General features: G+C 42.8%; 1 protein-coding gene across 1 annotated transcript; it reads right to left on the minus strand.

Annotated features, from left to right (window-relative positions):
- Positions 1-1,697: 1,697 nt before the first annotated feature.
- tspan36 (tetraspanin 36) lies at positions 1,698-13,870 on the minus strand. Its single transcript, XM_078222848.1, has 7 exons — positions 13,400-13,870; positions 8,953-9,144; positions 7,931-8,005; positions 7,489-7,584; positions 4,672-4,821; positions 3,703-3,786; positions 1,698-2,988 (listed from the first exon to the last, which is right to left on the minus strand). Exons 1-7 carry the CDS (start codon positions 13,466-13,468, stop codon positions 2,902-2,904), a joined length of 753 nt encoding a protein of 250 aa, XP_078078974.1. The 5' UTR covers positions 13,469-13,870; the 3' UTR covers positions 1,698-2,901.
- Between the last annotated feature and the right edge of the window lie 11,648 nt (positions 13,871-25,518).

Consider the following 25,518-nt stretch of genomic DNA (forward strand, 5'->3'; position numbering starts at 1 on the left):
CTAGCTCTGCCTAACACTATATTCTGCACTCATTTCCTTCTTTATGAATGGCATGTCTGTATAGCACGCAAGAAACAAAATACTTTAATGTTAATACGTGACAAATAAAATACTGTAATGGTACATAATCCAAACATCAAGAGCACCACAATGTTCTGTAACTCTCATTTAATGTAATGACTCAGCCCTCTGATTCTGCAGAATCTAGATATGCATTCTAACTCCTTCTCTTCAGAAGCACTCCACGAGGAAGCAAGACAGTTTGTCACATTACACACTTCCCATAGAACGGGTACAGGGCAGAGAGAGGACATACAGCCTATTGTGTCCACCAGCCAGAAAATAATAATTCCAGCACCTGGTCCATAACCTTACAGATCGAGGTACTCGAGGTCAGTGTTTCAGCTTCAACAATGCACACACTTAGGCAGTGAATTCCAGTCACCCACCACTCAGGAGATGAAAAGCTTTTTCATCCACTCTAATCTTTCATCTTAAATCTGTGCTCCCTGGTAATTGACCTCTCGGCTAGGGAAATAATTGAGGAGCTGAGACAGGAAAAACTTAAGTCACCCACTTAGCCTCCTCTGTTCTAAGAAAAACAACCCTAATCTATCCAATCTCAGTTACAATTTAAGCCTGGAATTCTTTTAAACCTCCTCTGCACTCTCCAGAACAAAGTGTCCTTCCTGTATGGTGGTCACCACATTTATACTCAAATTCCCAGTGGTGAGCTAACCAGTGTTTTACACAGTTCCATCATTGCATCTGATTTATTAGAAGAGGTATTGTATTCAAAAGGAAAGCATTCCATATGCTTTCTTGACCCCTTTCAAAGGGTCTGTGGACATTCTGTCCAAGAATTATTCCAGGTCTTTTGATTAGACCCAACTTGCAGAATATTCTTAAAGCCCAGATCTCTGGAAAATCATTGGGATATTTACTTACCTCAAAGGTAATTGCTTTGTGGGGTTTAGAAATGGATTTGTGAGTAATCAAGTTACCACACTGCCACCTGTACATTAACTCTTCACTTTGGTTTGCATTTCTTATACAACTATAATTGTCCTGATCAGCTGCACCTAAGATCAATTGCAGCTGGAGGACCATCAACTGGTCCAAAGATGCTCTTTGGTCTGCCTAAAAACTTGCGAGTCTTCTGGCACAATGACCAGTCCACAGCAGTGTGTTGCAGACTGGCACTCAAATCCCAGGAACACACCAAATCTTGGGACAGCCACTGCAAAGTTGAGTATACTGAACAGTTCTGGGCATGACAGTTTGTAAAGTATAAAGGAATGCCAAAGCTAAATTAAGGATTACACTTTTATTCTAGGGAGTAGCAACCTAATTTAAGGGTACAGGAATTATTTCTAAAACCATGCTTAGATTTGTTTAAAATCTTCCATTAAAGGAAGTGGGACTTTATGGCATTAGCTAGCATATCAGACAACATCACAAATGTCAGAACAGGCATGTTCTGCCTCCATACCAAAATTGAAAATATTATAGCATCACTTTCCACTCCAGAAGGATGGCCCCTTCATTTGATGACAGGACTATCACCTCAGTACAGTTCAATTCAGTAGCATTCATGGTTGGGGGTGGCATCATTTATAGGCAAGTTCCTGCCCTCAAGATAGGTGACTTGAGGGTAATTCAGTTTCTTTACTGGTGAATGAAATGTCAAAGAAATTCAAATACCAAAAAAATGAAATCATTTATTCAGAAGCACTAAATCACATCTGGAACATTTTACATGCTGTGCAATACTCAGCCTAAACAATGATTTTACATTAAGCTGTTACAGAATGCCAAGCTGCCTAGTTGGTTAATTACAGCAATCTGGTCAAGAGAACAGCATAGCTCAATTTTCAAATGGAAGTTCATGCCATTGACGACATGATTGAAGGATTGATTTTTGTTTGCTAGCATCCAAACTGAAAGGTCTTCAATTGCACCCAGAATCTACTTGGGAACATACACAAACCTCATCCCATCTTGTGCCAGAGGTTAACTAGTAAAGCATCAAGACAAATGCAGAATTTAAAAAAGGATGTTGTCAATACCATCCAGTTTGGATTAGAGATCGGAATGCCTATCTTTTCACTTCAGTACTGATATGCTAACTGCATTGGTTCAGATTTATTGGTAGCATTTGCCATTGGATGAAGGGAAGGGATGATCCTCTTGTTAAGCCATGATTAATGCCATTGAATCTAGTGTCCTTTTCAGGAACAAGATTAAGCCAAGTGGCTATTGGGAGATACAATGTATTAGTCCAAAGGTCAGATCTGAACAGCTAGTTAACGATTTGGAAGCAAAAAGCTCAACATCTTTAATTGCAATATTAATATTTTTAAAACTACCCTTTATCTTTTAGTTTATGCTCTACAGCACCCAAACCCAAAAATTAAAAAAACAAGTGATTAGTGCAACATTCTGCTTGGCTATTAGAAACAAACTCATTTTTACATAGTGATCAAGATAGAGAAGTGGTCAAAAGATATACTGGGTATTTATGCAATCAGAAGTCAGGACTAGAACCCATTGGAGGAAAGGGAAGCAAATTAGTCACCTGGTTGTGGTTAGATTTCCATTTTATCTAGGAATACAATTCATTCAAAATAGGATTATAGCTGTGGATGTAGTATCCACATCGAGGCAAAAGCAATGTTACTACCAAAACACCATTTTGTACAACATTCATCTTAAAACACAGCCATAGAAAAAAATGGAGGGATTATAAAATAGATTGTGATTGGTAGTTTCTCCAGTGGTGCATGAGATAGATTTAAGAGCAGTGATGACTTCCATTTTAGGAAAATCAGGAGGAGTGGATCGACCCGAATACATTGCCACTTGTTAGCAGAGTACAAGAGAGTTCTTCAAAGCAAGTCTTCATGCATACATTCCAGATGGGAGTGGTTGGTAACCAGTTTGTTTTCGTCTGCAGCCAATCACACAGATGCTCATCATTCCAAAAAGCTGGAGAAAAATTAGAAGCAGATTATAGTCATTGTCCCTCTCCTTGGCACAAAAGATTAACAGCTACCATAAAAACAAACATTAGAGGGGGACTGGAGACGAGCATTTTCTACCAGCCAGCATAGGAGTATCTCTGGGTAGTGCAGATTGGGTAAGAAAGCAATAGCTAGTCAGTGAGGCCAAGGTCACTGCCAATCCCAACTGGAAGTTTTGCCTGTGGGTGCTCCTGAGGTGGCAACAGCCAAGAGATAAGGAGACAGCCTCCTGACAGACTGGGGAGGCTAGTGCTCCATGTTGCAATTGATATCTTCATTCCATTACTATGCAATCATATTTAAAGGCACTTGTCCCAGTGCCATCTACACTGGCTTACAACTGCTCCTCCAGCCTACCCACTGTCTTCAAAGGATCCAAAATGACTGCTTTGTCTTCTTGGAGGAAGAAGTCAGAATTCATAGATTGAGGCATTTCAGCCTGCACTGAACATCCCACCCAGGCCCTATCCCCATAACCCCATGCATTTACCCCAGCTAGTCCCCCTGACGCTAAGGGGCAATTTAGCATGGCCAATCCACCCAACTTTGGACTACTGGTATTCATCCATGTAAACTCAGCTGCATTTCTTTCCTCTACTCGAGTAGTTATTTAAGCCTCTATGCTAACCATGGTCAATAATCCCATATGGTGGGGTAGGGTTAAAATTAAAATCAATACCTGGACGATGGCAAATCCCAAGATCACCAGCATAGCGCAACTCAGAATGGATTCCAGGCCAGTCTCCAATTTCATCTCACATCCCTTACAAAGAAAGAAAGGTTTTCAGAACTAAAGTCAAAGGTTAAGGGCAATGTTCTATAGTTGAAATTTAGTCTTTTACTGCTATTGAGATCAGAAAAACCTCCCTAGACTATTAGTTACATCTAATCCTTCAATAGGCTTCCATTGGTCTGCTATCTGAGTGCAGGTGCTTAGTTTTCCTGGCTAAAACACCAAGTTTTACTGCATTAAGATGCACATCAACTATAGAGTTGATGGAAGGGGGAGGTTTGCTTCAAGTGCATGGCTGACAGATGGAATTAAGCTCCCAAGAATGGATTGGATGCTGTGAATTTAAATGGAGTCATGTTTGATCCAAGAGGGATAAAAGGTCAGTGGAAATTGGTTCTCAACCAGCAGATGCAAAGCATTTTACAGCCAACTGCATAGTAGTAGTGTAGTCAAACTCCCACAACAGCAACGTCATGGGAAAATTGTTTTGGGATGCCGAGCAAAGGATAAATATAGAGTAGAAAACCCAGGCTATCACCCTATGTACAGAAAGGGAATTGGAGGACAGATGAGGCTTTGTTTGAACATTCCAGCTGAAAGAAATAGCACCTCCAATGATATAGGACTGCACTGGAATGTTAACTTAGACAAGTTAGAATCTGGATATAGGAATAGGGCACTGAACAGGCTCTTAAACTTGTCAAACCATCAGAAGTAAACAGCAAGACTAACAGGAAGCCATAGTAAATAGCTACAGGATTAAACTATAAACATGTCCACAATGCATGCTACAACCTCCTGTTATTTGCATTGCAAGTTCAATGTTGAAAGCTAGAATTCTTGCAGATGCAGACAGGTGGTGTGTTAAGCAGCAATGTCGAGGGGGCTAGTGTTAAAATTTAATGAAACTCCTACTTCTTGGTCAAGGAGCTCAGGGTACTTTGGGCTTCCTGTGCAGTTGGAGAATTGAAGCTTGCAGCAGCTCAGGGGGAAAGTCTTGTTTCCTTTGTTGAACCATTCAGTGGTTTCCCAGTAGGTGTAGTTCTTAATTCCACAGCACTTCATCTAGGAAGGACAAGATGTTAAAGTTAGAGTTTCCATAAAGCTCAAAAATAAGTCAACATCTGACAACTTGCCCGATTTCATCTAGCATGAAAATTCATTAACTAGGTCAAACCTCAAGTTGCTTTTGTGTTTCTGCCAATGTTCTACAAGGTATTCAAGTAGGGCCTATTTGATGGTGTTAAACTAACCTGCTTCCACCAAATGGAAAGTGAAAGTACATAACTGCCCAGCTGCAGAAGCTTACCAAGTCTCTGCATTTAATGTCTGCCCATGAGAATGGTTCATCAGGCCTGAGTGACTGGAGCCACACATTTGAAACCAAGACCCTGTTCTGAAGTGACAGGAGGCAATGGTTGTTCTAAAGTAGGATGCAATACCAATGACATATTCTGGTTTTCCACCACCTTTAACAAAGAGGCAGTGGTATTGTCACTGGACTAGTAAAAGGGAATAAAGTCTAATGACCTTATTCATGGTCATAAAATTGCATCTGGTTCACTGGTCTTTGGGGGGGGGGGGGGGGGGGGAAGAGAAATCTGCCCACCTTGAGGGCAAGCCAGCCTCAACCTGCCCACAGAAGCAGCTGGAGTGGCCTTGATGATGTCCTCCATCTTGGTGTGCTGCATGTTAATTTTAATCAATTCTAGACTGGGTATCCTTGAGGTGCTGGGCATCAGTAGAACCACAATGTGTTACCCTAGGCCCAGCACATCCTCCCCACTACCACCAAACTAGGGAATCACTTGTTCAAAAGATTAGAGAACATGCCAGGAGTAGCATTAAGCATCAACTTGAAGCTACAACAGTTGCCACAACTTAGTGGTAGACAGTTAGATAATTCACTGGAGAAGGCTCCACAAAGATCCCCATCCTCAATGATGGGAAGCCCAGCACATCATTGGTGAGTGGATGACCGATCTCAAGTATCCCCAGAATGATATCATTCACTCCACAAGAAACAGCTGAAGGCACTGGATACTGCATACTATGGTGGCAGTAGTTAGCATTGCTGCTTCAGTGCCAGGGATGTGGGTTGGATTCCCAGCTGTGCAGAGTATGCATGGGTTTCCTTCCACAGTTCCAGGAGATGTGCTGGTTAGGGACATTGGCTATGCCAAATGCTCTTTAGTGCATCTGAACAGGTGCTGGAGTGTGACAACTAGGGGGGATCTTCAAAGAAACTTCATTGAAGTATTAAAGCTTACTTGTGACAATAAGTTTAAGAAAACTATGGGCCCCGACAATATTCCAGCACTTTCTACTCAAGATTCAGTCTCGAGTTTGCCTTGCCCTAGCACAAATTAATTGCCCAGGCACAAAACAGGACAAATCCAACCCAGTTAATTACTGCCCCATCTACTCCCAAATCAATGAAGTGATAGAAGGGGTCATGCATAACCTGCTCAATTTGGGTTCTGTCAGGACCATGCAATTCCTGACCTTGTTGTCACAGCCTTGATTCAGACATGAACAAAAGAGCCGATTGAGGGGATAACCGAATCTGATACCAGGGTCACATTTGACAATGTTGCATCAAGGAGCCCTAGCAAAATTAAAGCCAGTGAGAATTAGGGGGAAAACACTGATGGTGTTTGAGGCCAATCATATCAGCACGTGTTCCATTTGGCATAGCCAATGTCCCTAACCAGCACATCTCCTGGAACTGTGGAAGGAAACCCATGCATACTCTGCACAGCTGGGAATCCAACCCACATCCCTGGCACTGATGGTGTTTGAGGCCAATCATATCAGCACATGTTCCTCAGGGTTATGTCTTGAGCCCAACCATCTTCAGCTGCTTCAATTACCTTCCTTCACAGTCAGAAGACTAATGTTCACCACTATTCAGATACTGAATCAGTTCCAATGCAGCAAAGACAACATAACATAATAGGAGCAGGAGGCGGCCATCTAGCCCCTCGAGCCTGCCCTGCCATTCAGTAAGATCATGCTGATCTGAAGGGAATCAGTTCCACTTACTTGTCTGCTCCCCATAACCCTCAATTCCCCTACCGATCAGGAATCCATCTATCCATGACTTAAACATATTCAACATCCAGGCTTGGGCTGATAAACAACAAGTTGGACAATGATAATCGCCAACAAGAGGCAATCTAACCATTGGCCCTTCAAATTTAGCATTATCTGGATGCTTGGCTATCAACATCCTGAGGGTTAAAACTGACTAGAAACCAAACTAGCCATTATGGCTACAAGAGCAGGTCAGAAATTCCTGACTTTCTAAAGCTACAAGGTACAAGTCAGGAATATAAAACGAATACTTGCCTGGAAGAGTGCAGCTCTACACATGTAGCCCATCACCATGGTGGTAGCAATGTACCATCTACAACATGCACTGCTGCATCTCACCAAGGCTCTTTAGACAGCACCTTCCAAACCCCTCCATTACCAAGAAGAATAACAGCACCACTTGGCAAGCTCCCCTCAATCACTCACCATCCAGAGTTGGAAATTGCCAGCCACTCCTTCACTGTTGTAGGTGCTACACATTATATTCTTGAAGGCAATCAAATGCTTGCTAGCTCAGGTCTGTGCTTACAGCAATGATGCTGAGCAGCATCAACCCATGCTTGTATTATAGCATGTCTCGAGGTAATAAATCTTGATTATACACTTCAGCAAGTACTATGGACAGGTTTGTCTTACCTCTTTCTGCAAGAGATCCACAGCCCTGCTCTCAGTATTTTTCCCATTGTATTTGGCAAAGACATCAGCCATAGATTTATTGACACCTTCATGTACCTATAGGAAATACACATTAGTTTAGTTAATCATTCTCACTCACAAATCAGAATAGTTTTATTGTTAGCCATGTTATTGGGAATCCAAACAGTGAATTGAATTACAGAATCCATAATTGGGAAAATGATTTTATATTCATAGTGCTCAGGTCACTGGCAGGAAACTGCTTAGAGTCGAATGGAACTCTTGCAACTGTTCTGTACCCATATGTAATCAATATACATGGAAATTCCACCTTCCATAAAGCTTCATTCTTGGTTTTCCTTTCCAATCCCAACTAGATTAATTTTAGAGTTGAAATGAAAAGTAATGGGGGAAAGAGACAAGTTGATTCAAACAAAATTACCTGTTTTCTGTAGATGAATCCCAGAACAAAAGCAGACACTTCCGCAGCAAAGATGATCAACAGTATGATCATGAACTAAAGAAAACATGAATTGTAACCATGAACATTCATTTAACTGATACAATTCCAATCATAAAATTTAAGCAGGAGTAAGCTTCACCTCTGGATATTTGCACCCACTTCCTCAGATACTAGGTTTTCCTGCAAGTTCAGAGTGAAGCTAGATTTTTTGGCCATTTATACTGGCAAAAAGAGAAGAGGCTGGCAACTTTTGGCTAATGCTAGTTAGGAATCATTACTGAATTGGAGATGTCGCTCAACATCAGGAAACAGGTGGAGAGTGTTTATAATTTTCAATTTCCTCAATTAAAAACTGCACTAGGCTGCTCTTCAGCCCAAGACCCATCTATTGGCATTTAAATATTCCAATAGAGTTCCACCCCATTTGAGGGAGGAAGGAAAAAAAAAGCAATCTGGAATGGAGGTCCAAAGAAAGAAAAGTGGTGGCCATTTCCTCTCCTCCCCCCAGCATTAGTGGAGAATATTTGTTTCATAACTATTCAAGTGCCTTCCATGTTTAGGAGCAAAGTCTCTTTACTAAAAAACACCAAACCTCTTTCAGATGATAATGGTTATGTTTACCATCAATGTAATCTGATTTCTTGTATCCATTACCCTTCATTCAATAAGCAGCAAGAGGAGATATTTTTAACATCAGAAAATTGACGCTATGGAGCAAGGTACAGGATAGTCAAGTCTTCAGACAATTAAAATTTCCCCAATGCCTTGATTGCAATTAGGAACCCAATTTCCCCTCTGCCCCAAATTAAAAGCACTCAAAAACCAAGGCCCTGGTTAGGATCAGCTTCATAGTACTTTAGAACACTTACACAAACTGGCTAATAGTCATGCCTTTATTTCAAATCAGGCCAGTGATCTTTTAAAGCCCAAAAAAGACCCACAAGCCTCACTCAAATTCTAGTCTGTGACATGAAAACAAGTAAACAGGAAATGAAACTTACCAATCCCAATGCAAAGCGAGACTCCTTCAGAGCTGCACAGCATCCAATGAGTCCAATAACAAACATTACAAATGCAATGGCAATGATGACCAAAGATGGGAGTACAGTGTACCTGTCTTCAAAGAAGTGGCTGTAGTTCTTAAAGGTGGATAACAAGATGGCTCCCACATAGGTGAGCACAGCCCCTGCAGCCTGCAAAACAAGTAGTTTGGCTAAAGGACTAAATGCACCACAATATAGTTTACCAGAGCAGAGAGCAATTTAACTGCACTGCAGAGTCAACAAGACAGCAGCTTCCTTAACTGAAGGACATTAGTTCTCATCACCTCCCAAAATAATATTCAGTTGAAATAGACAAAGTGATATTATGCACCTAAACTATGGGAGTGACTAGTATTTCCATGAAACACTTCACATAGCCATTATGTGCTCTGGTAATTGAGGCTTTAACTAACAGTGGTGAAGTAGTGACCATTAAGCAATTATTTCAAAAGAAATCAGTGATTCATTATTTCTTTTAGTAAAGTTCCAAGTTACAAAATAAATCCAGACTTGGGACATTCAGTGCCAAATTTGTATTTTAGAGGAATCTACATTGGTATCACATCTCTGGACTTCAGTAGATTATGTTTGGTGCTTGCATTAAGCAAGCTTGTCAGATACCCATCCCAGGCTCATAATATATACACAGTCTTGCAGCTACATTTTCTGGTCATAGTCAGTCAACACAATTCACGAAGTTAGGAGTTGGTTTGTGCCAATTTAACCATGATCTCACTTTTACCTGCATGTCCACAAGTGAAATCTCTCATTGTAAAGTGTTTCAATGCCACTATCTTTTCCAACCTCTTGTAAAGTTTAGTTACTTTAGAATCCTGCCCTTTGGTTCTGATCTCATGAAATCAACCTTTGCAGTGCATGCATGGCAAGTCTAGCCTTGTAAGAAGTTTAACAACACCAGGTTAAAGTCCAACAGGTTTATTTGGTAGCAAAAGCCACACAAGCTTGTGTGGCTTTTGCTACCAAATAAACCTGTTGGACTTCAACCTGGTGTTGTTAAACTTCTTACTGTGTTTACCCCAGTCCAACGCCGGCATCTCCACATCAAGTCTAGCCTTGGCATATCTCCATGCTCAATTTGTATATCCAGAAAGGTCTGGGCCAGTGATTGTTTTAATAAAAAAAAACTTTAGCCCTCCAGACACTCATTGGAGTGTATTGCTATGCAAGTCTAGGGTGGAGATTAAAGCAAGCTTTTAAATGCCCAAATTGAATTGCTGGAGGTGCCATGGTTACAAGCTGCTGCCAATATACAAGAGGCTTGTATAAATACATTTTAGATGCAATATAGCTCAGCATTCTATTGGAAAATATCTGGTCAAGACTGCTATGGAGCCCTTACACAAAGATTAAGTTTAATTTGAATAGTTTGTGGTCAGTATTTAAACTGAACTGAGATCTCTACTTCATTTGTTGCAGCAAATCAAACAAGCTAATCTGCAAGGTGACCTTTGAGTTTAGACGAGTAATTTTCCACAAGACAGAAAGAACAGTCTCTCCAAGATGGAATAAGTACCATTTATAGATCTTTCTCCTCCCAGCCCATCAGTACCTGTAATGGATTAAATCACAGGAGTATCAGGCAGCACCGAATCTGCCTTGTTTTTGCATCTCCAAGTGTTTTGATTTATGACTGACTCTTACCACACCTTGTAGTTCATTTAATTACAATAGTTTGTTTTTGGTGGAAGTATGGTCTGATAAGCAGAGCTTTGGTTGACTGTACCAGTTTGTGGTTTACAGCACCTTTTGACAAGTGTTTCCCCCTCCCCCCCCCAGGAACTACAGGCCAGTGAATCTCATCTGTGGTGGGCAAATTGTTGGAAGGTATTGAGAGACAGGATCTACAGCATTTAGAGACACAAGGACTGATTAGGGACTGTCAGCAGGCTTTAAGAGTGGAAAATCATGTCTCAAATTTGATTGAGTTTTTTGAAGGGGTAACTAAGAAGGTAGATGAGGACAGTGCAGTTGATGTTGTCTACATGGACTTTAGCAAGGCCTTTGAGAAGGTACCACATGGTAGGTTGTTGCTCAAGGTTAAATCTCACAGGATCCAGGGTGAGGTAGCTAAATGGATACAAAATTGGCTTGACGATAGAAGACAGAGGGTGGTTGTAGAAGGTTGTTTTTCAAACTGGAGGCCTGTGACCAGCAGTGTGCCTCAGGGATCAGTGCTGGGTCCACTTATTTCTCATTTATCTTAATGATTTGGATGAGAATATAGGAGGCATGGTTAGTAAGTTTGATGACACCAAGATTGGTGCATAGTGGACAGTGAAGAAGGTTATCTCTGATCAACAGGATCTTGATTAATTAGACCAGTGGGCTAATGGAGTTTAATTTAGATAAATGCAAGATGATGCATTTTGGTAGATTGAATCAGGGCAGAACTTAGTTAATGTTAGGGCATTGGGGAGAGTTACAGAACAAAGATCTAGGAGTACATGTTCATAGCTCCTTGAAAGTGGAGTCACAGGTGGACAGAATGGTGAAGGCATTCGGCATGCTTGGTTTCATTGGTCAGAACATTGAATACAGGAGTTGGGACGTCTTGTTAAAGTTGTACAAGACATTGGTAAGGCCACACTTGGAATACTGTGCAGTTCTGGTCACCCAATTATAAAAAAGGATATTATTAAACTAGCAAGAGTGCAGAAAAGATTTACTAGGATGCTTCTGAGTTACAAGGAGGGGCTGGGACTTTCTCTGGAGCCTAGAAGGCCGAGGGGTGATCTTAGAGGTCTATAACAATAATGAGGGGCATAGATCAGCTAGATAGTCAATATCTTTTCCCAAAGGTAGGAGAGTCTAAAACTGGAGGGCATAGATTTAAGGAGCAGGGCAATTTCCCCCTCCCCATACAGGGGGAGGTGTGTCTGGAACAAGCTGGCAGAGATAGTAGACACAGTAAGAAGTTTACCCCAATCCAACACTGGCATCTCCAGATAGTAGAGGCAGGTACTTTTGGAAAAAGTTCGATAGTTACAAGGATAAGATGGGTATAGAGGGATATGGGTAACTGGGACTAGGTTAGGGGGTTTTAAAAAAGCAGCATGGACAAGTTGGGCTGACAGGCCGGTTTCCATGCTGTAGACTTCTGACTATGACAAGTGCTCACACTAAAGATTCGAGTGCCATAGGAGTTCTAGCAGTATTAACAACCAACATTGCTATAGGTCTAGGAGGATTTTAAATTTTGCATTACTGAAACTGGTTCTTGGACCATATCTGGTGACTAAAAAGTCACAACAATGTGGCAAAAGTTCTTACTCAGAGCTCCAGGATCACATGGTTTTCAAGTGATATGCAATGGGAATGAGCATGTGATACCATGTGTAATCTATCATTTTTAGAGATTGCAATTATATAAAGTCTTTGCTTTAAAAAAAGTTACTAGGAAGTTAAAAACCAAACAGTTTGGGAAGTAACTAGAGTTTACTTCGTTTCATCATTCAACGGGAGGGAGGGAGGGAGGGGGAGAAAACGACCACCACAAGATAGCACATTAGCACTAATGGAAACAGTGAGCCAATATTCTCGCATTGATTTCTTCCTCCTTTGTGAGCTCCACAATGAACTTTGTTGCTAAAATTGGTTTCAAAATCCTGACTTAGTCTGAATGGCATGATTGCAAGAGTCGTAAAAAAAAGTGAGGCAACCTCACTCAACATTCATTCAAAAAGGACACTTTACATCACCAGTTGAGGCTGGACTGAGGCCAGCTTGCCAATAGGGTTTCTTTCCCTTGTTGCTGCCGTCCGCCCTAATTTTATTTCGAAAAAAGGTAGTATTACGGGGGGGGGGGGGGGGGGGCGGCGAGAAAGAAACGAAACATGTTAATTAAATGTTGGGGGAAAGAGGAACAACGAAACTATCGTATGGGCGTAGGCCATCAGTTCCAACTACACGAATCAGGCATTTTAAAATCCTATTAACACTGGAATCGGCAAACCTGTTAACGTTGCCACTATGTTTAATTAAGATAGCCAACATGGTGAATTTGTTAAACCAGCTAGAGATTCCCGGTTACCATCATAGAAAAAGCTCTCTATAGTCCTTAATCAAAATGAAGAGTTGTATTTCAATAATGCAAATTATTCAAGCGTAAAAGAAAATCACAAAAGCACTAAAATTATTGCGATATTTCACATTACATGGAGAGGAGGTGGTTTCTTTTGTAGCCCGAGGTTAAATACTTTCCCACCCCTAAATTAAACTAGGTTTGGATCGCTGTAACTAACCCACGCCGTTTCACAGCGAGTTCAAAAACGAAACTGGCTTCAAAAGACAACCGGAGTGGCTTGGAAGTTTTTTTTTTAAAAAGCAAGTCACAAACTAGGGGGAAACAAAACTTTAGCTAAACATTTAGAAGATATAAACTCACCCAGAAAACAAGGCTGATGAAAAGGAGAATACTTTTGGAGGTGAACATGCCACAATCCATGATGAACATGAACAGGTTGTTCCAGGCACCACAACTCTGTGCGTTTACAATTCACTCTGATACTTTCTGCCCCTTTTTATTTTATTTCCCCACCGCTCACAGGTTTACTTTCTTTCTCTCTCTGCCAGGCAATTAGTTCAGGTTCACATATGATGACATAACCAGCACATGACTAATTATCCCGAGTTACTGCAGAATCATTTTCACTTACGAGGTCCTAGCGCTCCCCATGTAGCAACTCACAGCTTCCAAGTGTTTCCCCTCCCCCACTTTCCCAGTGATTTATCCCCCTCTCTGAAGTTTGAGACTTGGTTTGAGAAGAGCCCACTCAAGCGGCTATTCTTTGCGTCTGACTCGATACAATGAGTATTGTTTGTCAAAGACCTCAGCATTTAAACTCACCATTGCATCACAGAAAACAGTGTCACTCCAGTGTGAGGAGGGAAATCATCTTGTGACTGCTGCTGATCTCTTTGATTTACCTTGCCATAACCATTCTTCCTGTGTGGATCTGGAATATTCGGCCACAGGAAGCATCACAGATGTGGCAGATTCTTCGCTCATTTGACATCAGACAACCACTTTCCAGCATGGACAGATTACTGAATCTTTTTTTTATTCATTTGTGGGACATGGGCATCGCTGGCTGACCAGCATTTATTGTCCATCCCCAGTTGCCCTTGGAGGGCAGTTGAGAGTCAACCACATTACTGTGGCTCTGGAGTCGCATGTAGGCCAGACCGGGTAAGGACAACAGATTTCCTTCCCTAAAGGACATTAGTGAACCAGATGGGTTTTTCCGACAATCGACAATGGTTAATTCCAGATTTTTTTGGAATATTGAACAGTCATTGGGAATAGAAATCCAAGCTGACTTTTCCCTCCGGCACCCAGAATGTGGAGACCAATTTAAGTTTAAACTTTATGTTATTATTGTCACAGTAGGCTTACATTAACAATGCAGTAAAGTTACTGTGAAAATCCCTAAGTTGTCACACTCTGGCGCCTGTTTGGGTACACTGAGGGAGAATTTAGCATGGCCAGTACACCTAACCAGCACGTGTTTCGGACTGTGAGAGAAATCCGGAGCACCCGGAGGAGACCCATGCAGACATGGGGAGAACGTGCAGACTCTGCACAGATAGTGATCCAAGCCGGGAATCGAACCCAGTTTCCTGGCACTGTGAGGCAGCAGTGCTAACCACTGTGCTACCCACATTGTACTCGTTATTCGAGTTACTCAAGTATTCCAACTGACTGACATCAAATCTGGAACCTTATGAATGTATGTGGTAAAGCACTTTAGGAGAGTTGACAATCGGTACTTGGCAATCATTATACAACAAAGTGATCTAAGAATTTATTTTGCCTCTGCTCAAGGTAATGACCAAACTGGAATCATCTTTGCACAAAATCCCAGCTGTTTGAAAGTAGTCTAAACATAAAGTGCTTTTTATCATCAGCAGATACTAGCTGAAATCATGACAATTGATGTCAAGAGTGGCTGCCCTTGACATCAAGGCAGCATTTGAGTATGGCATCAAGAAGCCCTAGCAAAACTGGAGTCAATGGGAATCAGAGGGAAAGCCTTTCGTTGGTTGGAGTCATACCCCGCACAAGGGGTTGTGGTGGTTGGAGGTCAATCATCTCAGCTCTGAGACATCACTACAGGAGTCCCTCAGGGTAGTCTCCTAGGCCCAACCATCTTCAGCTGCTTCATCAATGACCTTCCTTCCATCATAAGGTCAGAGGTGGGGATGTTCGCTGATGATTTCACAATGTTCAGCACTATTCATAACTCCTCAGATACTGAAGCAGTCCATGTTCAAATGCAGCAAGACCTGGACAATATCCAGACTTGGGCTGACAAGTGGCAAGTAACATTTATGCCATAAAAGTTCCAGGCAATGACTATCTCCAAAAAGAGATGATCTAACCATCAGTCTTTGATATTCAATGGCATTAACATCACTGAATCCCCCACTATCAACATCCTGTGGTTACCATTGACCAGAAACTAAACTGGACTAGCAACATAAATACTGTGGCTACAAGAGCAGGTCAAAGGTTAGGAATTGTGCAGCGAGTAACTCACCACCTGACTTCCTTAAAGCCTGTCCATCATCCACATGGCACAAGTCGGGAACGTGATGGACTACTCACCCTTGTCTGGATGAGTGCAGCTCCAACAACACTCAAGAAGCTCGACACAATCCAGGAGCTAGTAGCCGCTTGATTGCTGCCCCTTCCACAAACATTCAATCCCTCCACCACCGATGGACAGTAGCAGCTGTGTGTACCATCTTCAAGGTAAGACCATAAGACATAAGAGCACAATTAGGCCACTCAGCCCATCGAGTCTGTTCTGCAATTCAATCATGGCTGATTTTTTTCTCATCCCCATCCTGCCTTTTCCCCATAACCCCTGATCCCCTTATTAATCCCGAACCTATCTATCTCTGTCTTAAAGACACTCAATGACCTGGCCTGCATAGCCTTCTGCGGCAAAGAGTTCCACAGATTCACCAACCTCTGGCTGAAGAAATTTCTCCTCATCTCTGTTTTAAAAATATGCTGCAGAAACTCAACAAGGTGAGGCAACACCTTCCAAACCTGTGACCACTACAATTTAGATGGAGAAGAGTAGCAGAAATCTAAGAACACCACCACCTGGAGGTTCTCCTCCAAGCCACTCACCATCGTAACTTGGAAACAGCACTGTGGGTATATGTACTGTGGGTGTATGTACACCTCAGAGACTACAGTGGTTCAAGAGGACTGCTCACCACCACCTTCTCAAAGGCAACTAGAGATGGGCAATAAGCGCTGGTCTAGACAGTGACATCCACATCCCAGATATGAATGACAATATTTTAAAAATCCCTCATCATGGCTTCCCCTAAACTTTCATAGAATCATAGGATCTACAGAAGGAGGCCATTTGACCCATCGAGCCTGCACCAACAACAATCCCACCCAGGTCCTGTCCTACCCCCCCTAATTTACCCTCCTAATCCCCCTGACATTAAGGGGCAATTTATCATGGCCAATTAACATAACCCGCATTTTTACTGTGGGAGGAAACCAGAGCACCCGGAGGAAACCCATGCAGACACAGGGAGAATACTCCCTCTGCGACTGGATCCTGAACTTCCTAACTCACAGACCACAATTAGTAAGGATAGGCAACACCTCCTCCACGATCATCCTCCACACCAGTGCCCCACAAGGCTGTGTTCTCAGCCCCCTACTATACTCCTTATACAACTATGACTGTGTGGCCAAATTCTCCTCTAATTCAATTTTCAAGTTTGCTGACGACACCACCGTAGTGGGTTGGATCTCAAACACTGATGAGACAGAGTACAGGAATGAGATAGAGAATCTGGTGAACTGGTGCGGCAACAATAATCTCTCCCTCAATGTCAACAAAATGAAGAAGATTGTCATCGACTTCAGGAAGTGTAAAAGAGAACATGCCCCTGTCTACATCAAAGGGGACAAAGTAGAAATAATCGAGAGCTTCAAGTTTTTATTTGTCCAGATCATCAACAACCTGTCCTGGTCCCCTCATGCCGACACTATAGTTAAGAAAGCCCACCAATGCCTCTACTTTCTCAGAAGACAAAGGAAATTTGGCATGTCAGCTACGACTCTCGCCAACTTTTACAGATGCACTATAGAAAGCATTCTTTCTGATTGTATCACAGCTTGGTATGGCTCCTGCTCTGCCCAAGACCGCAAGGAACTACAAAAGGTCGTGAATGTAGCCCAATCCATCACGCAAACCAGCTCCCATCCATTGACTCTGTCTACACTTCCCGCTGCCTCGGCAAAGCAGCCAGCATAATTAAAGACCCCACGCACCCCGGACATTCTCTCTTCCACCTTCTTCCTTCAGGGAAAAGATACAAAAGTCTGAGGTCACGTACCAAACGACTCAAGAACAGCTTCTTCCCTGCTGCTGTCAGACTTTTGAACGGACTTACCTTGCATTAAGTTGATCTTTCTCTACACCCTAGCTATGACTGTAACACTACATTCTGCACTCTCTCGTTTCCTTCTCTATGAATGCTATGTTTTGTCTGTATAGCGCGCAAGAAACAATACTTTTCACTGTATGTTAATACATGTGACAATAATAAATCAAAATGTCCAAACTCCACACAGTCACCCAAGGCCGGAATTGAACCCAGGTCCTTGGTGCTGTGAGGCAGCAGTGCTAACCACTGTGCCACCGTACCACCCCAAACACAATGATATTTTAATGGCCACCATTAGTGCATTTGACTTGTAATTCCTAATTTTTATTAGTTGAATTTAAATTCCACCAGCTGCTATTGGTGGGATTTGAACCTATGTTCCCAAGACCTGGAATTACCAGCCCAGTTTCTTACCACTGCTTCATCATCTCTTCAATGGATCTCTTGTCAGGGAGGGGAAGAAGTACATTTTTGGGAGTTGCCTATACCTATTTGTATTCATCTACATGTATCCATGTTTGTAGCCTTTATTTCAACATATACCTCCTTCACCACCAGCTCTCCCAGATGGTCTATCTTTTTCCTTTAAAATAAATGGTTTTTGGAATGTGAACATGACGAATATTGACCATCTATACTTTTCCCCGAGGACACTAAGCCATAGTGAAGGACTCTTTTTTGGATTTTTACAACACAACTGCCCAAAAATTACCAGACTGCTTGAGCAGAATTTCAGAATTTCCCATGGCGTGATTTGATCTCCGGATCTGCCTCAACAATCGTCAGAGTGGGGGATGGAGTCAGTGGCCAAAAGGAGAGGAGTTTGTGGAAGGGACTTCAAACAGGTAAAAGTTTAAAAGAAAGTAAAAATGTTGGCTTCTGCTTCAATTAAGTGTCAAGGCTCAATAATTCTGAAGCAACATGCTTCTGGAATGCACAGTAAGCTATTGTTTAAAATTGTCACTCCAGCACGGCTGGAGAGTGTTGATTAATTTTACAATTGAACTTCTGCTTACAACAGTTTCATTGTCCTGATTAGCAAATTTCCCCTTTTGGAGGAGTGATGGCCGACTGTTTCCTTCCTTGAAAAGATGCCCAGTCAGTGAGACTCCCTATTAAATGATAGTGAAATTCCAGTTTTGATGCGATACTGATGAATAAATTTATTTCCTAAGGGCTCTTCATGATGTAATTTTAATTTAATTTTAATCTAGGACGCATCAGTCTGTTAAGTGGCTCAGGGTGAGATATCTAGGAGGAAGTCCTGCCTCTGTTTAGTTTTTAGTTTTAATTTAGCACGGCCACTGCACCTAACCAGCACGTCTTTCAGATTGTGGGAGGAAACCGGAGCACCCGGAGGAAATCCACGCAGACACAGGGAGAACATGCAGACTCTGCACAGACAGTGACCCACGCCGGGAATTGAACTCGGGTCCCTGGCGCTGTGAGGCAGCAATACTAACCACTGTGCCACTGTCCCAACCAATCTAATGGCTGCCAACAACCTCTGAAGAAGAGCCATGTTGCTGGACATGCATTTACCATCAAGGGGACCTCAATTGCCTAAGGAGTTAAGTTAAAATTCTAAATTGGGGCAAGGCCAATTTTGATGGTATCAGGCAGGAACTTTCAAAAGTTACTTGGGGGAGTCTGTGGGAAGGCAAAGGGACGTCTGGTAAGTGGGAGGCTTTCAAAAGTGTGTTAATCAGGGTTCAGGGTAAGCACATTCCTCTTAGAGTGAAGGGCAAGGCTGGCAGAAGTAGGGAACCCTGGATGACTCGGCATACTAAGGCCCTGGTCAAGAAGAAGAAGGAGGCACATGACATGCATAGGCAGCTGGGATCAAGTGAATTCCATGAAGAGTATAGGGGGTGTAGGTGTAGAGTTAAGAGAGAAATCAGGAGGGCAAAAAGGGGACCCGAGATTGTTTGGCAGATAAGGCAAAGGAGAATCCAAAGAGCTTCTACAAATACATAAAGGGCAAAAGAGTAACAAGGGAGAGAGCATGGCCTCTTAAGGATCAACAAGGTCATCTATGTACGGATCCACAAGAGATGGGTGAGATCCTAAATGAATATTTCTCATCAGTATTTACTGTTGAGAAAAGCATGGATGTTAGGGAACTTGGGGAAATAAATAATGATGTCTTGAGGAGTGTATATATAACAGAGAATGAGGTGCTGGAAGTCTTAAAGCGCATCAAGGTAGATAAATCACCGGGACCTGATGAAGTGTATCCCAGGACATTGTGGGAGGCTAGGGAGGAAATTGCGGGTCCCCTAGCAGAGATACTTGAATCATTGATAGTCACAGGTGAGGTGCCTGAAGATTGGAGGGCGGCAAATGTTGTGCCTTTGTATAAAAAGGGCTGCAGGGAAAAGCCTGGGAACTACAGGCCAGTGAGCCTCACATCTGTGGTGGGTAAGTTGTTGGAAGGTATTTTGAGAGACAGGATCTACAGGCATTTAGAGATGCAAGGACTGATTAGGGACAGTCTGCATGGCTTTGTGAGTGGAAAATCATGTCTCACAAATTTGATTGAGTTTTCTGAAGGGGTAACCAAGAAGGTAGATGAGGGCAGTGGAGTTGATGTTGTCTACATGGACTTTAGCAAGGCCTTTAACAAGGTACCGCATGGTAGGTTGTTGCATAAGGTTAAATCTCATGGGATCCAGGGTGAGGTAGCTAAATAGATACAAAATTGGCTTGATGACAGAAACCAGAGGGTGGTTGTAGATGGTTATTTTTCAAACTGGAGGCCTGTGACCAGCAGTGTGCCTCAGGGATCAGTGCTGGGTCCACTGTTATTTCTCATTTATCTTAATGATTTGGATGAGAATACAGGAGGCATGGTTAGTAAGTTTGCAGATGACACCAAGATTAGTGGCCACACTTGGAATACTGTGTACAGTTCTGGTCACTCTATTATAGAAAGGATGTTATTAAACTAGAAAGAGTGCAGAAAAGATTTACCAGGATGCTACCAGGACTTGATGGTTTGAGTTATAAGGAGAGACTGGATAGACTTGGACTTTTTTCAAAGCATAGAAGGCTGAGGGGTGATCTTATAGAGGTCTATAAAATAATGAGGGGCATAGATCAGCTAGAAAGTCAACATCTTTTCCCAAAGGTAGGAAAACTAGAGGGCATAGATTTAAGGTGAAGGGGGAGAGATATAAAAGTGTCCAGAAGGGCAATTTTTTCACACTGAGGGTGGTGAGTGTCTGGAACAAGCTGCCAGAGGTAGTAGTAGAGGCGGGTACGATTTTGTCTTTTAAAAAGCATTTAGACAGTTACATGGGTAAGATGGGTATAGAGGGATATGGGCCAAATACAGGCAATTGGAACTAGCTTTGGGGTTTAAAAAAAACGGAGGCAATGGACAAGTTGGGCCGAAGGGCCTGTTTCCATGCTGTGAATCTCTATGACTCTATGACAGATGGGCCTGCTGATGCCTCCCTTGCTGGTGATAGGTGAAGGGCAAGGCACTGTCATCATGACATTTCAAGGATCCTACCTGCCTGTCTGCCCACTCCTGGAAAGGCTGTAAAATTCCACCCTCCATTTCTGTCTTGCAGTTAATTATCAATCTACTCGTCCTCACAGCTCTTGATTTAACATTCCATGATCTTTGTTATGGCACCATATTGAAGACCTTCTGAAATTTCATGTACATCATACGTGCGACATTGCCTATGTCTACTTTTTCTGTTATTTCACCAAATAATTCAGGAATCATTCTTTTCAAAATCCATTTTATTATCCATCATATTTTCTGTCTCTCGATGTTTTGTTATCTAACCTTTCAGCAGAGATTCTACTCTATTTGCAATCATTGACATTACGCTAATTGGTTGAGAATGCTTAGATTAGTTCTAGCTTTCTTTTTAAAATATGAATTCTATTTACTATTCGGCATTCATAGAACCCTAGAGAGACACAGCAAAGAAAAAGACCCTTTGGCCCATTCCGTCTGTGCCGGTCAAAGACAAACCACCCAACTATTCTAATCCCATTTTCCAGCACTTAGCCCATAGCCTTGTATACCTTGGCATCGCAAGTGCGCATCTAAAAAACTTCTTAAATGTTATGAAGGTCTCTGCCTCCACCACCCTTTCCGGCAGTGAGTTCCAGACTTACACCACCCTTTGGGTGAAAAAAGTTTTTCCTCACATCCCATCTAAACCTCCGGCCCCTTACCTTAAATCTATGCCTGATCCCTCCACCTCGGGGAAACTTTCTTCCTGTTCTATTCTTTCTATGCCCCTCTTAATTTAAAAAAGAGCTGGCACTCCAACATCAGTTGTTGGGAAAGTGCTAGAATCTATTATTAAGGAAGTGTTTACAATGCATTTAGAAAAGAAAATTGTGATTAGAACAAATCAACATGGTTTTACTAAAGGGAAATCCCGTTTAACAAAGCTGTTGGGGTTTTTGGAGGATGTAAGGTAGATAAAAGGGAAGCAGTAGATATTGTATACCTGGATTTTTATAAGGTACCACACAAAAGGCTATTAGGCAAGATACATGTACATGGAGTTGGAGATAATATACTAGCATGGATAGGGGATTGCTTAACAGATAGGAGGCATAAAATGGGCATAAATGGGATTTTTTTCAAGTTGGCAGGTAGTGTATAGAGAAGTTCCACAAGCAGGGGTGGATTGACAATGAAACACACCAGCTGAATCCCTACCACCTTGCCCGCCCCTATTCCGAGGTGGGCTAGGTTCCCAGAACGGAAATCTCTGTTGGCCTCAGGCAGGATTTTACGATCTCGCCTGAATAAGGCCGTAAAACCCCACCCACCATGTTTAAGCACAGAGCGCCGACCAAAGGTGGAGGGTGGGTCGCCACTGGCCACCCTGTTGTTTCGCCAACCCTGGCACTGGAATCAGCTCAGTTGGAGCGCATATCAACCTGGCAAACAGTTAGCAGGGCATCCAATCAGAGGCTGATTACTCCCGCTGCTGCTGATAGGCTCACTAGTTTGTGCCTATCAGCAGCCAATGCAAAGTGAAATCAGACTCTGATTGGATGAGAACCAAAGAGCGGGAAGGTAAGTAACAGTTGGCAGCAGGTGCATGCACACAAGACCACGAGGTATGGGAGAACATGATGGCAGCCATGACATGGACACAGTGTGGGGAAGCCAAGGTGCCAGCAGCAGAGCGGACCCCCACCCCCACCCCCCGGCCAGGCCAGCAGCTGGCGCACGGTGCCCCGAGGCAAGGGAGAGGGGAAGCAGCCACGATGAGGAGATAGCCTGGGTGAGGCAGTTGCCTCAAGGACCCCAGGCAAGCGAGGTGAGAATGGGAGTATGTGAGAGGATGAGAGGTGGGAGAAGACTGTGAGGGGGTGAGAGTGTGAGGGTATGGGGGGGAGGGAGAGTGTGTGAGGAGGTTGGATTGCATGGAGGGAGAGTGTGTGAGGGGGTTGTGGGGGGAGGCAGAGTTTGTGAGGGGGAAGCGGGGGGGGGGGGGGGGGGTTAAAATAGAGTGAGTGTTGTTTGAAATCCATGATCAGAATCACAACTTCATGGTTAAAAGATTAATCCCATTTTTGCAAATACTTGCTCTTTCAGACACTTTATTAGCTGCCTACATCAAGATCAATTTCTTTAGCAATGTGGAGCGATGCTATCAATCTGGCTGTCAAACATGCAGAAAATGAAGGCAAGAGGATGAAACCCAGCAAAAAGACAGTCGGTAATTTTATTTTTAAAAGCCTTAAGTATTGAAGAGTTTTTGTGGTTTCACCGTTTGTGATCCGTGGGGCGAGAGTGAGTGGAGAGGGTTGAGGTTGGCGACGGCGGGACCGAAATGAAGGTCAGCATAACGCCCCACTAACTGCAAATCCGTCTCTGACCACAAGGATCAGTGCTGGGGCCTCAGCTATTTACAATCTATATTAATGACTTAGATGAAGAGATAGAGAGTAATATGTCTAATTTTGCTGAGGATGAAAAGCTAGGTGGAAAGGTAAGTTGTGGGGAGGACACAAAGGAGCTGCAAAGAGATATAGACAGGTTAACTGAGTGGACAACAAGATGGCAGATGGATTTTAACGTTGGGAAGTGTGAAGCTATTCATTCTGGTCAAAAGAATAGAAGTGTGGATGTTCAAACAGACTTGGGTGTGCTTGTACAAGGCAAGCATAAAGTTAATATACAGGTGTAGCAAGCAACTAGGGTATTTGCTTTTATTGCAAAGGGATTGGAATATAGGAATAAATAAATTTTGTTAGAGTTGTACAGGGTTTTGAAGTACTGTGTGCGGTTTTGGTCTCCACATTTAATAAATTATATACTTGCATCGGAGACAGTACAGTGAAGGTTCACTAAATTGGTCCTTGGGGGTTATCCTATGATAAGAGGCTGAATAACTTGGCTCTATTATCTCTGGAGTTTAGAAGAATGAGAGGTGATCTTATTGAAACATACAAGATTCTGAAGGGTTTTGACAGGGAAGATGCTGATATACTATTTCCATTGGTCAGGGGCTGATCAGGGATGTGACTCTTTGGAATTCTCTGCCCCAGAGGGTTGTGAATGCTCCAACGTTGATTCATTTAAAGCTGGAATAGACACATTTTTTGTGTCACAAGGAATTAAGGGATATAGGGAACAGGTGGGAAAATGGAGTTGAGGTCCAAAGTCAGCCATGATCATATTGAATGGTGGAGCAGGCTCAAAGGGCCACATGGTCTACTCCTGCTCTGACGAAGGGTCAGCCAGTCTCGAAATGTTGGCTCTGTTCTCTCTCCACATATGTTGCCAGACCTGCTGAGTTTCTCCAGAATTTTCTGTTTTTGTTTCAGACCTGTTTTTCTTTAAACAACATTCTGCATTGTTACATTTACTGATTTGTGTATTTGTACTCCTGGAACCCTTTGCTGTTCTGTCACATTTAGATTCATATTTTCCAAATGAGATGTGGCCTCTTTATTTTTGTATACATGGGGACATGAGTGCTTCTGTTATTTCTCTCCTTGCTTCTTTGAATGTTCCTGGGTGCAATTTAACTGGTGGAAGACTGAGCAATGAAACTGTTCATTGTAAAAAATCAGGGATTAGAAGCAGGGACATTGGAACATCTGTATTATTAAAGCAGACTGACAGTGGTTAGACTGACAATCAGGAATCACCAACCTTAACAGGCCCTAAAAATTAAAGGTATGGGGTGCATTACAAATGCACCAGTCTCCACTATTGGACAGAGATCCATTAATTAACATCTGAATGGCACTAAAGATGCAGCTGAGGATGGCATGGTGGCACAGTGGTTAGCACTGCTGTCTCACAGCACCAGTATCTGTGTGGAGTTTGCATGTTCTCCCTGTGTCTGCATGGGTTTCCTCCCCCAAGCCGCCCCCCCCCGACCCCCACTCCAAAGATGTGCGGGTTAGGTGGATTGGCCACACTAAATTGCCCTTTGGTGTCAGGGAGAATTAGCAGGATAAATATATGGGGTTACAGGCCCTGGGTGGGATTGTTGTTTGTCAGTTCAGGCTTGATGAGCTGAATGGCTTCCGTCTGCACTGTAGGAATTCGATGATTCTATGAATTACCTACCTACTGAAGAGGCTACAAATTACGGCAAATGAATGCTCCCCCCAACTGAAGGTATCTGTCCGCTTGGTAAGGGTACTGTTGAATAAAACTTACCTCGGTCTTTGAGTGTTGAGATCATGAGTTCAGCCTGGAAGCCCAGTTCCTTGGCAAGGGAATGCCTCTCAACACTACAACTGGTTCCTCAGAGGATTGGGGAGAAGGGAACTCCTGACTTAAGGATTCTCACTCTGTCAAAGAACAAAGAACAATACAGCACAGGAACAGGCCCTTCGGCCCTCCAAGCCCGCGCCGCTCCCTGATCCAAACTAGACCATTCTTTTGTATCCCTCCATTCCCACTCCGTTCATATGGCTGTCTAGATAAGTCTTAAACGTTCCCAGTGTGTCCGCCTCCACCACCTTGCCTGGCAACGCATTCCAGGCCCCCACCACCCTCTGTGTAAAATATGTCCGTCTGATATCTGTGTTAAACCTCCCTCCCTTCACCTTGAACCTATGACCCCT

This window comes from Mustelus asterias, chromosome 1, assembly GCF_964213995.1.
Source record: "Mustelus asterias chromosome 1, sMusAst1.hap1.1, whole genome shotgun sequence".
Lineage (NCBI taxonomy): Eukaryota > Metazoa > Chordata > Chondrichthyes > Carcharhiniformes > Triakidae > Mustelus > Mustelus asterias.